Source organism: Notolepis coatsorum (assembly GCF_963971535.1).
Source record: "Notolepis coatsorum genome assembly, chromosome: 9".
Classification (NCBI taxonomy): domain Eukaryota; kingdom Metazoa; phylum Chordata; class Actinopteri; order Aulopiformes; family Paralepididae; genus Notolepis; species Notolepis coatsorum.
The window spans coordinates 111,213,612-111,230,480 of NC_140173.1; the positions used below are offsets into that span (position 1 = coordinate 111,213,612).

The 16,869-nt window shown below is 42.3% G+C and overlaps 1 protein-coding gene across 4 annotated transcripts in view; it reads right to left on the reverse strand.

The window, feature by feature from the left end:
• The window catches only part of gbf1 (golgi brefeldin A resistant guanine nucleotide exchange factor 1), a 221,188-nt gene that overhangs the window by 113,258 nt on the left and 91,061 nt on the right, over positions 1-16,869 (reverse strand). For all 4 annotated transcript variants that reach the window (XM_084322245.1, XM_084322244.1, XM_084322243.1 and 1 more), the window contains exon 4: positions 16,240-16,371. In XM_084322245.1, the coding sequence (XP_084178371.1) occupies positions 16,240-16,371 (132 nt within the window). The remainder of the gene's footprint in view (positions 1-16,239; positions 16,372-16,869) is intronic.

Genomic DNA, 16,869 nt, shown 5'->3' on the forward strand with positions numbered 1-16,869 from the left:
GTTTGTGGGAGATAATCCCAAAAAATTAAAGAAATAAAAAAATTAATCCAGAAGTCAGATGATTGACAGGGGCTGGTGTGAGCTGGGTAGGGTAGTTTTTCGAAATTCGAAAGCCCTGAGTCTCTTCCTTCAAAAGACTACACTCACTTTTGGCTGTGCCACTTCCTCCTGTCAATATGCGCCGGTTTCCGACTCAATGCCCTGAGATTTATATAATCTTATATTTCACTAATAACAGTTAAAATAATTGGTAAACAAAAGTAATGCTGAAAATACACTTTTACTGTATATCTCGGGCTTAAGAGGTTAACCCTGTGAGGCCCAAATTAAAAAGACATTAGCAACTTCAGAGGCCAGAGGGTGGGACATATAAACACATTTACTATCAAATAGCATTGTGAGGCTGAACAACAGGACCAATTGACTATAGGCCTACATGTGCTTAACATTTTTTAAATAAACATTTTTTTAAGTTTTTATTTTTTTATTTCTCTTTCTCCAATTTTCTGTTTTTCTCCCTGTCCCAATTTAGTCACTGTGCCAATTCCCCCCCTCCCCTACCTGGCTGCTGTATGCATGTTCTCCTACGAGTCGGTACAAGGGCGTCCCGAAGCCGACCGCACGCTTCCTCCGATACGCGTGGCGACTGCCAGTGACGTCTTTTCACTTGGCAGCGAGGACTCTCATTGGTGAAGTGTAACGCGTGGGAGGGCACGCTATCTCCACCAAGTCCTGCCCCCGCTGAGCAAGCGCCGAGACCTGACCTGTAGGCGTCGCTGTCCACAACGCCAGATTCCCACCCACCAGCTTCCCACCCCCTAATACTGCCAATTGTATTAGTATGAACGACCAGCCAAGCTCGTAGCAACGCCGAGAGCTGGGCTCGAACCCAGCATGTCCTGCGTTGGTGACGAGCGCAATCTCCGCTACGCCACCTGACCGCCCTATAAACATAATTTCTTTAAATGGCTAAAAGTGATTTTGTAAATTTGCAACCGTGGGTCTCACAGGGTACTTTTAACCCTGTGAGGCCCAAATAAAAAAGACATTAGCAACTTCAGAGGCCAGAGGGTGAGACCTATAAACGCATGAAGGGTGCCGTGACTGAAAAAAAAGGTTGAGAAACGCTGGTATATGGTGTGGCTCTTTGTGGTACCACAGTAATTTTTGTGGCTCTTAGTCTCTGACTGGTTGGCCACCCCTGCCATACTGTAGCTAATCTTTGTTATGACTCCCTAACTGGGGGATATTTTGTTTTCCTTTTCTGTCATATCTGGATGTCTAATGTACGTAATTTCAATTATGTATTTAATCGTACGTCTGACCAGGGTTCTGTCTCACTTCCTGGTCAGACGCTTGTGTACACTTGGTCTCTGATCTAGTAATTGAGCACTTTCACTGTGATCACAATGAATAAATCTATGTTCGTTTTTTACAACTCGACTCAAATCAGATTTACTCAGCCCATCGTTTCTTCTCTTAACACTTTGAATGCCCAACCCGAGTTTTCTCAGGTTTACCCCCGCGGGTTGAATGCCCATAACGAGAATATTCGTTTTTTCTCGTTTATTTTTTATTAGCGATCTGAATTCATATTTCATCCACAGAGTCTACCGTTGGTAAATCAGCCGCGTCCATACCAAAGGTAGCCGCATTTCTGGCAGACGTTTCTGGTCATGTGACATGTGCACCCAATAGCGTGACAAGCTGTGTCTTTGCCCATTTCCACGTCAAACAGCCTGCAAACTACCTGGCGTTCCATCGCCATGCTCTAAGACAAACTATAACCTTAACCAACTTCGAAAGAGTGCCTAAGCTTAACCGTCGAAAGAACTTGCCGTCACGCTCTAAGACAAACTCTAACCATAACCAACTTCGAAGAGTGCCTAAGCTTAACCAGTGTAGAAACTGGCGTCAGCCAATCAGAGAGCGTCTGCCAGAAATGCGGCTACCTTTGGTAATCACGCAAATCAGCCACCCCAGGTGCTCAGATGTGAAAAAAGCGCCCCCTATCGTCTCCCAGATAGTAATTCACCCTTTTGGATTGGACTCAATGAAAATGCATGGGGGGAAAAACCCGGACTCCACATTTTACTTCTCACACATGTAACCGGGGCCGATCAGCTTCATGCTGGACCCTCAACACAGCTTGTATACGCTGTTTTACAGTATACGCGTGGGATTAGGCCTGCCACGATAACACATTTTGCTGGACGATTAATTGCCCCCGAAAATATCGCGATAAGCGATATTATTGCGACCGGTTAGAGCGATTTTTTTTTTTTTTTAGACATTTATTTCCCAAAAGTTCTCAATTTTCTTTTAAAAATTCACTAATATAATGATAATAGCATAATAATGCAAGGACACCGTTTCAAAGTGCAATAAACTTTTATTTAACATTGGAAGACATTTTAAATATCCTAAATAAAAAAATGCTCAGTTTGATTGTTTATTATAAAACAAACTGAAACTGGAAACAAGCCCTCTGTCTGGCTTTTTGTGTCATCCTTTTAACATGTACATGTATTATTAATGTACCTTGAGCCGCGGTACCATGTACAAAATATTAATAAAGCGTGAGGAAAAAACTGGAAACATAATAAATAAAAAGGCAGTGAAACAATAATCAAATAAACACCAAAATATATACTATCTCTATTGGAATGGAGACTTCAGCACAGGATAAACTAGGGATGGGCAAAAATAATCCAGATCGATTGATCACATGATGTACTCGAGTACTCGTGGAGGAAAACGCTGTACAAAATAAACGTATTTTCCTGTGTTTTAGACTTTTATTTTGAAGCCCACCGCTCCGTCTTTTCCTGTGTTTTAGACTTTTATTTTGAAGCCCACCGACCGGAGCGGAAGTATTGTTGTTATTATCCTAGCAGCACCTATGAGCGGCCAACTTGTCTCGTCCGGTTCTGTGTTTTTGAGCTAATGATAAAACAAATGTTGAGATTTAGGTTAGTTTTAACGTTAGCTACTAACGTTAGATGCAGCTACTACAGGCAATCAACGATGAGGAGGAAGCGTCAAAGCCATATATAATAGAATAGCCCTCTGGTGCGTAGGCACGAGAGCGCAACTCGATTACCTGTCATAATAAATTAATTCATGTTTAACTTGTCCCCGTGTCCAGTCCTTTGACTAGCCCCACCCGTTCATTGTAAACAATGATGCATGTAATTGTATTAACGTTATTCTGTGTTGTAGCTATACTATACATTGTATTTCGTTTGTTAGCTATTTAGCTAATGTTGTTAGCATTGAATGAGCATCAACGCTAGATCTTTAATCTTTATTTAGCAGTCCAGTTTCTCCGGGCAGTAGCGAGTAACTACTTGGGTCTAAAAATAGCTAACGTTACACTACAAAGAACGCTACTTGGTTAAAAGGAGCAACACTATTGAGAAATGTAGTTATAAGCTATATGTGGCATTGCTAGTGCCCCACGGAGCTCCCGTGCTGTGCTCTGTAGTAAGGCCAGCGGCCCCCCACACGGAGAGTGACTGACGAGGGGTACTGGTTCCGCCTCGTTAAAACAAACGCGCAAATAGCAATTAATCGCGCCCGTCAAAATCATTGCATTAATTTTAATTATCGCGCCGATTAATCGATTTATTGCTTATCGCGGCAGGCCTACGTGGGATCAATAAAAGGATCGATTTTTGGAATGGTCGATCAGGAATTGGAATAATCCATTTGGATACCATCTGATCTCAGGTAAGGAATCTATTTGACCAGTCTTAGGATAATCAGACCTGTTTTCACGGAGATATAAGCTTTCCCCCTATATGTGATATGGCTGTTTTGACTGTGCGAGTGATCAGGAAATAAGAGAATCGATTTACAGCTTGCGGCACCAGCGTGCATACGTACACATATACTATCGATAATCTAGCGTTTATTTGAAAACTATTCATAAATAGGCGGAACAATGACAACGTTCTAGAATATTACAGTACATCAGTGTTTATCAGGGATTCTTTTATTTTCTTCTTGAAAACGAGGGCTTTTCAAAATGCTATAAAACGGAAATGAACTGATAAAAAAACAATCCGCTTCGACAATGTTGACTGGAAATGGGTCATTGATAATGCGACGGGCAGATTAGACACATAGCCATAATTTAAAACATAGATTAGGCGATATTAACGTTAGCATTGAAGTGGTTGCTGGGCATTCAAGGGGGTAAAATGGAAAACACAGCCGGCTCTGAAAGTGTTAAGAGTCATTTCCACAACACTATTTTCTCACATTTCGCATAATGTTGGTGTGTTCCTTTAACAAAACATAATGTATAATGCTCTAAAATGTCACTTTACTTCTCACCCCAAATGCATTGTAAGGAAAACATTTATTTTTATTTTTATTTTTTTTTTTTTTTAAACACAAGTTGTTTTGAGGATATTCGGGGGGGGGGGTTAAGGCCAATCAGTAATCCAAACGTAAACAAATGGGTAGCCCAACACCCAAAACTAAGAAATACAAATGTTTTCAGTTGACTGACTGAGCTCTTGATACAATGACTAACACTAGAGTATGGGCTTTTGATACAATGAGACTTAACAGGTAAACACAAGTTCTTAATTCTACTCACTGTATTCTGTGGGTGTAAAAGGTTTCTTTACATTGGTAATGTTTGTAAACAATGGCGTAATACAAATCTATATTCCAAAAAGTATAATAATATAAAGTATAATAATAATAAATCACAGATTGGGCCTTTAACTCATTTTGCGCCGTTCACGCATATATATGTGTTTGTCCGCCAATCGAATAACGCCAACCACGTATACGTTATTGAATCGTTATTTCTTTTATTCGCTATTTCTATTCATAAACATGCAGGCAGCTGTGTGTTATGACTGGGGATGGGTCTGAGATCAGAAAAGTCCAATACCGCCGCCTAACGCCTTTCGGCCGCTATTGCACTCCATTTGAAACGATGTGGCTTGGTGTCTGGGCCGAGCTGCGGCGTGTTGGCGGAGTCTAAATACTCTGGCAAGACAAGCGGTTATAACGGATGCATCGACTAGGGTCCCTCCCGCCCCCCCCGTTCATGTGCAATGCTGGATTACGTTGGAAACACGATCGTGATCAGTACTTGGAATGGCGATCAGATAATTAGATTATTCTTTTTGCAGTACATCATAGACAAGGTAAAGGCTATATGTTATCAATCTTGCGTTGATCCGATAAGTATTTCCCCACGATCGGAGCGTGTGTCTGTAATGTACTGTGTAACGTATGCCGTTGGTGACGATCAAAGCATAGAACCCCCCCACCCCACCCTTTCATGCATGCATTATGAAACATAATACAGATAATCTAGCGTTGATTTCAGATTGATTATTGATCCAGGCGAGGAATGGCACAATTTATAGTGAAATGCAGTAAAACGCTGTTTGGCGGAGTTTCCTGGGATTACACAGAATTACTCTAAAACTATACTCATATTCACCATGGTATAAAACGGAAATGTATGGATGAAAAAAATCATCTGTTTTTTGCATCTTGACTGGAAGAAACTCAATGACAATCGACTATATCATTAGATCCATAGCTATAATATATATATTTTTGTATCCACTTTTTCTCCCCATTTTCTATTTTTCTCCCATCCCAATTTCGTATATCCAATTCCTCCCTCCCCTGTCTTGAACGTTGCTAGACTATGCCTCCCACTGGTCGGCTGTAGTGAGGACAGAAGCCTTGCATCACGTGTCCCCTCCGGTACACGAGGAGGCAGCCTGTCGCATCTTTTCACCGCAGTAGCTCGAACTCAGTGGCGAGGAGTAACGCGTGGGAGGCTCACGCTGCCCCAGCTACTTCCTGCTTCCGCCGCACCGGCGTCACCAAACCGACCTGTAGGAGTCGCTGTCCACAACGTCCAATCCCCACCGACCGGCCTTCCCACCCTCTAACACTTGCCAATTGTGTTAGTATGAACAACCGGCCAGCCGGTAGCAACGCCGAGAGCTGGGCTCGAACCCAGCGTATCCTGCGTTAGTGGCGAGTGCCTTGCCCACTGCGCCAATCAGCCGCCCCATAGCTATAATATTTAATATAGTTTCAGCACTGCAAACACCGGCATGTACCCCCATTTCATTACAGCTCTGGCACACGGCCATACGCCCACAGCGACCTCTGGCGTCCAATGAGTTAAGGTGGAACCAAAATCTCCTGTTGAGCATCTGATAATGGAAGTCATTAGCCAAATGAAGTGAAATGAGACGGATTCGCGTTTTATGCAAACAGATGCAAGTCTGGTAAAACATCCATCATGGTCGGAGTGAAGAGAGCTGGAGAATTCATGGGGGGAAGGGGGGAGCGAGAGAGAGACAGAGACAGAGACAGGAGAGAGAGAGACAGAGAGAGAGACTCTGAGAAGGTGTGTGACGGCAGAGTAGCAGCCTGGGGCGTGGTCAAGGATACTGAAACTGAGTAAGGCCAACGTTCCTCCAGAGGCGAGGGCGACAACAAGCATGGAAGTCGTGCTGTAAACGTCTCGCCCGCACACAGAAACTGGAGACGGGGGGGATCCGGCAGAACGTCAGAAGTGATATAAAACACTAATCCGTCTCTTGGCACCCGGTCCACAGAGGCAAGGTCCAAATGAGGGATGACCATTGTTAAAATAACATCGGGGGAAAGAGAGAGCCTCAGAGTATGTGTGTGTGTGTGTATGTGTGTACATGTGCCTGAGGGTATGTGTGTAAAGTCAATGGGGGGTTGAAGCAGATGTCACGTAAAGCAGTTAAAGTACAGTAGCCTACATCAGAGTCTGTTCCAAAATCAAAGAAGTGCCATGTGTGTGTGTCTGTGTGTGTGAGAGAGAGGTTTTAGCCACACAAAAAAAGCTTTTCGAGCCAGATTCTCAAGGACCAATAGATCTTTAGAAACCAAACAAAGAGACTGCTTTTCCCCTGGTCAGGTTTGCTCACCTGTTCCACCTCTTAACAACACAAGATCACCTTACACCAACGTAGCCCGCTATGTTCCAAAGGTTTCAGTGCAAGTAAGTCAAAATGCACTGGAGATAAAACGCAGAGTAGAGCCCTGACAATATTGGATTTTTTGGGGGCAGATGCCAGTGTAAATAAAAAGTGTGTGGTTCCAATGAGCCCGTTTTCATTCAGATAGTGTGAGGTCACGGGACCCTTTTGAAAATGGACATGACCATTTCTACCCCCTTTGCATGGTAGCATGACACGGTTAGTATCTAACAAACCACTAATAGTACTATCTAATGCCACTAACTAGTTAAAAATGAGCCCGCTAGAGCCCATTGAAAAATAGTACATCAATACTTTTTTTTATCAATAAACGTTTAGTTTACCACGAAACCTATGAAGTGTGCCGCACGTTCACATCAACGTTCACAATACATGCGTACCTAGGATTTTACTTGATTCAACAACAAAGCAGTCGGGGGAATGGCAAGCCGAAAACGGTTGCAAGTGTGGTTACAAGCCAGATGCAGACAACGCTTGCTGCAATATTATATATTAACAAATTGTTCTAAATAAATAATGATAATAAATAATTAGAAGTTTGAACAAATGTTTTACAACTGAGGTAGGTAGATACAATTTTTAGAGACTAAAGTACAGAAAAAAGGTACCGTTGGGTACCGGTATGATATCGATTCACAGGTACCGGTACCGGTTCAAATGTGAACGGTACACAACCCTAATACACATGATACTGATACACCAGTATCATGAATCAGTGATGAGAATATCGGCTGATAATATTGGTTGAGAACAACAGTCACAAGAAATGCACTGGATATACTAGTTAACCCACACGGCCATGCATGCATTTGAACTTATTCACCCCTAAGAAAAATCACAAGCAAAGGCTACTGCTGGGAGCCCGCGGAGGGTTAGCGGCCATGTGGCCCGCAGAATCGAAGAGGCTTTGCCGACTCTGCCAGCCAGGAAGCGGAGTGAGCAGGGAAAGAGGAGAAGAAGAGGAAAGTAAAGGGAGCCAGATGAGAGAAAGAGGAGAGAGAGATCTCGATATCTGTCAGTGCTGGGGGCTTAGGGTTGCGCTCTCTGTGCCAGTAGACCTCAGGCCACAGATCCAGAGGAATTAGCTCACACTAAATGAAATGGGTGTGTGTGTGTGTGTGTGTGTGTGTGTGTGTGTGTGTGTGTGTGTGTGTGTGGTGGCTGCGTGAACACACAAGTACATGTCTGAGAGGGATTTCCCTTTTTTCACTTTCAGACCCCCAAAAGCGACGGAGCAGAGGAGGAGGCAAACGGAGGCAGAGGAGGCACAATGGGGGACGCTACGAGGGACACGAAGCACAGGGGGAACGTGTTAGGGGTCACACGCTGAAGGGGAGGGGGGGGGACGTGTTAGGGGTGACACGCTGAAGGGGAGGGGGATCGCATTCAGCTCGACACGCGGAATAAAGAGGAACAGGACTGCCTGCTGGGGGGCTCTGAGAGCAGACTTAAGAGGAGGATATTAGAGTAATGTGTGTAACCTTGCACCGAGCGAAAATCATATCACAAGGACTGGAGGCTTGTCTATGATCAACAGCACAGCAGAACACACAACAAGGAACAGATGTATAGACCCTCTGCCTTCAAAAGACACAAAGATCATTACTCGAGATGTCACCGGGGATGTCAAATAATAATGACATCTTAAATCATGTCAAATAATGGCATCTTCATTCTTTGTTTGGCAACGTTTTATTTCATTATTTCTTTCTTTATTGTACAATGGGACTTCTACACACAAGTATTTGTACAGGACAATATCTATCTAAATCCCATGACACCAACTTCAGTGGCAACATATTCACAGCCCTCAGAAGCACAAGTGGTACGTGAATCTGCAACCTAAAATTATTATCAGATCCTGCCAGTATGCAAAGAGAAATTATTGAAGTTCAAAAGCTAGTAACTAAAGAGTGGATTCCGCTCTATTCAGAATACTGTGCCCTATGGTTTATTCCCAACCAGCAGATGGCAGTACTTGACAGGACCAGTGGTATCATCCCTTTACTATGGAGCTCTAACCCAGACACCTAAACCTACTATCAGACTTCTATTGTGACATATTTACTGGACCAAGTTTGCAAAGATATCCTGTCCAGTATCCAGTATCAATATTGTCCCCGTTTCCAGTTATTCCTATCTCAGTGTTTATTTCCAGTTCAGCCTGACACACATCTACCAATGGAAATACATAACTATGTCGAAAGGTTTGTACTCTTGACTCAAGGCCCATCAAAGAGTAGGCCAGGTGTGTGAGACCAACATAATAGTCCAATTGGAGAAGAAAAACCCTGCACATTAACACAATATATAAAGAGGCTCTTTAGATGAAAACATAGATATAGTTTATTTAGGCTACATGGTGTGGTGGTGGGGGGGGGGGGGGGGGGAGTGACAAAAAGAGCAAGTTTTAGTAATCAGCTGGTTTCAGCTTGGTACTGATTGGACACCGTCACTTTTTTCCTGATGCAAATAAATTACCTATTTATAGAGTGCCTCTTTATAGATTGTCAGTATGCAGGCTTTTTCTTCTTACACTGACTAGACCAATAAGTATAGAAATACACACATATGTTCCCCCCGAGGGAAATCCCTATTAGGCAATAATTAATATCTCCATTACAATAAACCGTTGAGCAGGGGTGTATGAAAGTCCTTCAACTCCATACAATGTCACTTGATCAACCGTCTCACATGACCATATGACCATAACAGTCAGGTTACTGTTCACCTAGGAGTAAATTAAAGTTGATATTTGACACTGAAGGCAATTTTACATGGTCTTTATTGGTAACTCCATTCAATTTCTCACTAATAATAAAGGGACGATACAGGTCTATTACACCCCTGTTTGAGCTTTGAAGCATACATTTTGTATTTAAGTAAGAATTAACCGTGTCTTTCTACATAAGCTCTCTTGGTTATGGTTACTTGAGTATATAGGCTTTTAACTGTTGGTGCATTTGGGGTTTATTTTCAGGTCTTGGAAAAAAAGAAACAGTTAAATGGTCAATTTCATCAGTTAATTACTAGTCTAAATCAAATTGTCACTTTTAATACTTGGTTGCAAATTCTTTGCAGTCAATGACAGCCTGAAGTCTGGAACCCATAGACATCACCAGACGCTGGGTTTCGTCCCTGGTGATGCTCTGCCAGGACTCTACTGCAACTCTCTTCCTAGTTCCTGCTTGTTCTTGGGGCATTTTCCCGTCAGTGTTGTCTTCAGCAAGTGAAATGCATGCTCAATTGGATTCAGGTCAAGTGAATTACTTGGTCATTGCATAACAATCCACTTCTTTGCCTTAAAAAACTCTTTGGTTGCTTTCGCAGTATGCTTTGGGTCATTGTCCATCTGCATCCATCTGAAGTGAATGAGCAGATAATATTGCCCGAAACACCAATGGAGTGGATTCACCAATGGTTTACATCTTCTGGTGAACCCTCTGTATTGACTTTGGTGAAGTCTTCTCTTGTTTGTTGACTTTGACACAGATACGCCTACCTCCTGGCTTGTCTTACTTTCTGCCAGTTCATACCTTCTGTCATCCACCACAGTTGTTTTCTGTGGTATTGCGGGTCTTTTGGTGTTGCTGAGCTCACCAGTGAGTTCTTTCTTTGTTTAGATTCTTCAGCGTAATGATGGCTTGCTTCACTGATAGTGACAGCTCTTTGGACCTCATATTGAGGGTTGACAGCAACAGATTCTAAATGCAAATACTACACTTGAAATGTATTCCTTTTAACTGCTCCTTAAATAATGAGGAAACAACAGACATGGTCATGGAACAGCTGAGCAACCAATTGTCCAATTACTGTTGGTCCCTTAAAAAGGGAGAGGCACATATAGAAATTGTTGAAATTCCTACACCGTTCACCTGATTTGGTTGTAAATAACCTCAAATTAAAGCTGAAGGTCTGCACTTAAAAACGGTTTGATTTCAAATCCACTGTGGTGGTGTACAGAGTCAAATTTTTTAAAGTTTTCCAATGGACCTGGAAAATGTTATGGACCTGACTGTATAAGACTTCAGCCCTTTGTGTGCTGGACTACTACCATGTTTTAGTGCCATGACATGAAATTGTCCTGAGATTTGACTCGACTTGCCCCAGAGCTTTGACTATGAGGATACAGTCCTTGGTAGAAGCACATTTAGTTGTAGTAGTTTGTTTTAAGTGGACTCGTCTCGTGGCTGTATGTGTCAACTGGCACCTCAGGAGAATTCTAACAACTTCAATTGCAATGCCAGAAACAACTCTCTCACATAACAATATAAGTCATGGTGTCAAAACAATTATTCAATAACAAATCAATAAGCATATCATATTATGACATTATGTCAATATGACAAACTTGCGGAAATGATCATCTGTGTCGGCAATATGTGCAACTATTGTTCCCCCTGCAAACCATTATTCAACAAGCAGTGAAAATGTAGCTTTCTTGTTCAACATAGGACACGGTCAAGACAGGGATGTCGATTCACATGGGACTAGCATTATCGAGGCATTAGTCTTCTCCATAAACATCTTCTGGTGGAATTTTTACTTTACAAAAGGCCATGTCAGAATCCTACAGGGTTCACAGAGGTCATCAGCCATCATTAAGAAAAATAGCTGGAGCCTTAGACAATAATAAGCCAATACATATATATACAAAAAAAAATCTTTTTTCATTAATTGCATCTTCTGTGTGGGCTCTCAACACATTTTCAAAATCAAATTTCAATAAACACTAAACCTTCTTGAGCTAGTGTTCAATATATCTAGCTAAATGAGCCCAGCTGCCTTTAAGAGAGCAGCGTTAGATGCAGGTTTAACAGAGTGGGGGAGCGAGCATGTTACCTGGCTGGAGGACAGCATTTTAAAAGACAAAGAGTTTAATTGAGAAGGTGTAGGCTGGTAATATCATAGCCTGTTTAAAAGACACAAGAGTTTCATTGAGACGATGTAAGACTGTAGGGTAATATCATAGCGTGTTTAAAAGACACAAGAGTTTAATTGAGACGGTGTAGGACTGTAGGGTAATATCATTGAGATGGTGTAGGGTAATATCATTGAGACGGTGTAGGTAATATCATTGAGACGGTGTAGGTAATATCATTGAGACGGTGTAGGTAATATCATTGAGACGGTGTAGGTAATATCATTGAGGCAGTGTAGGTAATATCATTAGGACGGTGTAGGTAATATCATTGAGACGGTGTAGGTAATATCATTGAGGCGGTGTAGGTAATATCATTGAGGCGGTGTAGGAAATATCATTGAGGCGGTGTAGGTAATATCATTGAGGCGGTGTAGGAAATATCATTGAGGCGGTGTAGGTATTATCATTAGGATGGTGTAGGTACTATCATTGAGATGGTGTAGGTAATATCATTGAGACGGTGTAGGTAATATCATTAGGACGGTGTAGGTAATATCATTGAGACGGTGTAGGTAATATCATTGAGACGGTGTAGGTAATATCATTGAGGCGGTGTAGGTAATATCATTAGGACGGTGTAGGTAATATCATTGAGACGGTGTAGGTAATATCATTGAGGCGGTGTAGGTAATATCATTGAGACGGTGTAGGTAATATCATTGAGACGGTGTAGGTAATATCATTGAGGCGGTGTAGGTAATATCATTGAGACGGTGTAGGTAATATCATTGAGGCGGTGTAGGTAATATCATTGAGGCGGTGTAGGTAATATCATTGAGGCGGTGTAGGTATTATCATTAGGATGGTGTAGGTACTATCATTGAGATGGTGTAGGTAATATCATTGAGACGGTGTAGGTAATATCATTAGGACGGTGTAGGTAATATCATTGAGGCGGTGTAGGTAATATCATTGAGACGGTGTAGGTAATATCATTGAGGCGGTGTAGGTAATATCATTGAGACGGTGTAGGTAATATCATTGAGACGGTGTAGGTAATATCATTGAGACGGTGTAGGTAATATCATTGAGACGGTGTAGGTAATATCATTGAGGCGGTGTAGGTAATATCATTGAGGCGGTGTAGGTAATATCATTGAGACGGTGTAGGTAATATCATTGAGACGGTGTAGGTAATATCATTGAGGCGGTGTAGGTAATATCACTGAGACGGTGTAGGTAATATCATTGAGGCGGTGTAGGTAATATCATTGAGGCGGTGTAGGTAATATCATTGAGACGGTGTAGGTAATATCATTGAGACGGTGTAGGTAATATCATTGAGACGGTGTAGGTAATATCATTGAGGCGGTGTAGGTAATATCATTGAGGTGGTGTAGGTAATATCATTGAGACGGTGTAGGTAATATCATTGAGACGGTGTAGGTAATATCATTGAGACGGTGTAGGTAATATCATTGAGATGGTGTAGGTAATATCATTGAGATGGTGTAGGTAATATCATTGAGACGGTGTAGGTAATATCATTGAGACGGTGTAGGACTGTAGGGTAATATCATTGAGGCGGTGTAGGTAATATCATTGAGACGGTGTAGGTAATATCATTGAGACGGTGTAGGTAATATCATTGAGACGGTGTAGGTAATATCATTGAGACGGTGTAGGTAATATCATTAAGACGGTGTAGGTAATATCATTAGGACGGTGTAGGTAATATCATTGAGGCGGTGTAGGTAATATCATTGAGACGGTGTAGGTAATATCATTGAGACGGTGTAGGTAATATCATTGAGGCGGTGTAGGTAATATCATTGAGGCGGTGTAGGTAATATCATCGAGGCGGTGTAGGTAATATCATTGAGACGGTGTAGGTAATATCATTGAGGCGGTGTAGGTAATATCATTGAGACGGTGTAGGTAATATCATTGAGACGGTGTAGGTAATATCATTGAGGCGGTGTAGGTAATATCACTGAGACGGTGTAGGTAATATCATTGAGGCAGTGTAGGTAATATCATTGAGGCAGTGTAGGTAATATCATTGAGACGGTGTAGGTAATATCATTGAGACGGTGTAGGTAATATCATTGAGATGGTGTAGGTAATATCATTGAGACAGTGTAGGTAATATCATTGAGATGGTGTAGGTAATATCATTGAGACGGTGTAGGACTGTAGGGTAATATCATTGAGGCGGTGTAGGTAATATCATTGAGACGGTGTAGGTAATATCATTGAGACGGTGTAGGTAATATCATTAAGACGGTGTAGGTAATATCATTAGGACGGTGTAGGTAATATCATTGAGGCGGTGTAGGTAATATCATTGAGACGGTGTAGGTAATATCATTGAGACGGTGTAGGTAATATCATTGAGGCGGTGTAGGTAATATCATTGAGGCGGTGTAGGTAATATCATCGAGGCGGTGTAGGTAATATCATTGAGACGGTGTAGGTAATATCATTGAGGCGGTGTAGGTAATATCATTGAGACGGTGTAGGTAATATCATTGAGACGGTGTAGGTAATATCATTGAGGCGGTGTAGGTAATATCATCGAGGCGGTGTAGGTAATATCATTGAGACGGTGTAGGTAATATCATTGAGGCGGTGTAGGTAATATCATTGAGACGGTGTAGGTAATATCATTGAGACGGTGTAGGTAATATCATTGAGACGGTGTAGGTAATATCATTGAGATGGTGTAGGTAATATCATTGAGACAGTGTAGGTAATATCATTGAGATGGTGTAGGTAATATCATTGAGACGGTGTAGGACTGTAGGGTAATATCATTGAGGCGGTGTAGGTAATATCATTGAGACGGTGTAGGTAATATCATTGAGACGGTGTAGGTAATATCATTGAGACGGTGTAGGTAATATCATTGGGACGGTGTAGGTAATATCATTGAGACGGTGTAGGTAATATCATTAGGACGGTGTAGGTAATATCATTGAGACGGTGTAGGTAATATCATTGAGACGGTGTAGGTAATATCATTGAGACGGTGTAGGTAATATCATTGAGACGGTGTAGGTAATATCATTGAGGCGGTGTAGGTAATATCATTGAGACGGTGTAGGTAATATCATTGAGACGGTGTAGGTAATATCATTGAGACGGTGTAGGTAATATCATTGAGGCGGTGTAGGTAATATCATTGAGGCGGTGTAGGTACTATCATTGAGGCGGTGTAGGGTAATTGGGTATCAGAGCCTGTTTAAGTCACCGCTGTCATCTTTTCTCATCATCCTGCCAATGGGGGAACAAGAGCTATTGTCTTGAGGGCCGCTGGGCCACATCGCCATGGTTACCCCGTCCCTTTGAACAGCGTTGATGATATGCAGCATCAGGGTGGACAGGGGGGAGGGAGGGTGGGGGGAGCGTCGAGGATTAAGGAGGCAGGCGTCGGGTCTGGAGTGACGGACAGAGGCTCTGGGAGTCGGGGAGTGATTTGTGGGGAGGTGATCTGTGCAGATACAGTGTGTGAGTTTGTGTGTGCGTAAGTGTGTGTGTGTGTATGCATGCGCACATATTCAGTACTTTCAAGTAATTTTGTAAATAGGTGATCTGTGTGTGTGTGTGTGTGTGTGTGTGTGTGTGTGTGTGTGTGTGTGTGTGTGTGTGTGTGTGTGTGCGCTCTCTGAAGGATCGGACCCTCTGAACTAACCCCCCGATAACAAGTACAGTTCTGGCCAGTTGAACAGCTGAATTTTCCCCAATTACCTAATATGAACACCATATTCCCGGGGCCATCTGACTAATAAATTATACTGTTACTTAATGTTACCATGGGCCATATTTAGTTTAGCAATGCGCTGCAGCTGTTTTGACAGAAACGTACCATTATTTACTCTACCACTGCTATTTAGAATAACATCTGGTGATGTATGCGTGTTTCACACTTCAGACAACTGGGCCATATTTCCATGATGATGCTGGTGAGGACAGCCTGTGCTGTTTGTACGCCAAAACAATTCGGTTTACGCATCGGTGAGGAAAATGGGCCATTCTTGGCATTCCTAGAGCGAGTCAGTGATGAGCATCCCACATTACTCACATAGAAAACTCTGTGACCTTTGTAAGAGACAAGAAAACATAATCTTTTTGTATTGATTTCTTTACTGTTGCTTCGCTTCAGACGTAAATCAACTGTTGGGCTCATACTTCTCAAAACATAGAGATCGAAACGTATCCACCCTATCCATCCTACAACTGTCCTGTTGTAGGATGATTTGCTTCATTTGGGTAAATAAAGAAATGGTTCTGAATAAAAAAAAAAATTGCCCTAAATGTTTGAAAATGTTAAAACATTCTCCTCACCTATGAGGCCGTAGGAGAGGAACTTGTTGACCGAGGTGAGGGCGAGGCCTGTGATTGGTCCAGTGGTATCCTCGGAGCGAACCACCTCCAGGAAAGGCCGAAGGAACACGTTGGGCTCCACATCCGACAGCTCTAAGACAATTTAGAGACAGAATGTATAGCAGGGTCAGTCACACTCAACACACTTCCAGTACAGTGGCTACAGGCAGGAAACAATCATCTGTCAGAAACCTGTAGGGGTTGAATGCCTGGTAAAACGCTGTAATGCTCAAAGAGTCCCGACAAAGACTGGTGGGGTGAAAACACAAGCTGCTGCTGAAATATAGTATAAAATTACCACTTTGTCTCTGAAGTCTCATTTCAAATCCTCCAGTCCACGGACACTCGTTGCTTCCACAACTGGTCACCAATAAGATCAGCACCTTCAACTAACAGGTTAACAGTGATAGCACTGTGTTTGATTGGCAACCAGTGGTGGCAGCACTGAGCGTTCATCGCTCTTTCCCAGAAAGAAGAAGAAGGCGTCATTACCAATTTGAAAGGAGACTTCAGAGAAAAGGGTAATTTTATACTGTATTTCAGAAGCGGCTTGTGTTTTCACCCCACCAGCCTTTGTCAATAGAGCTAGAG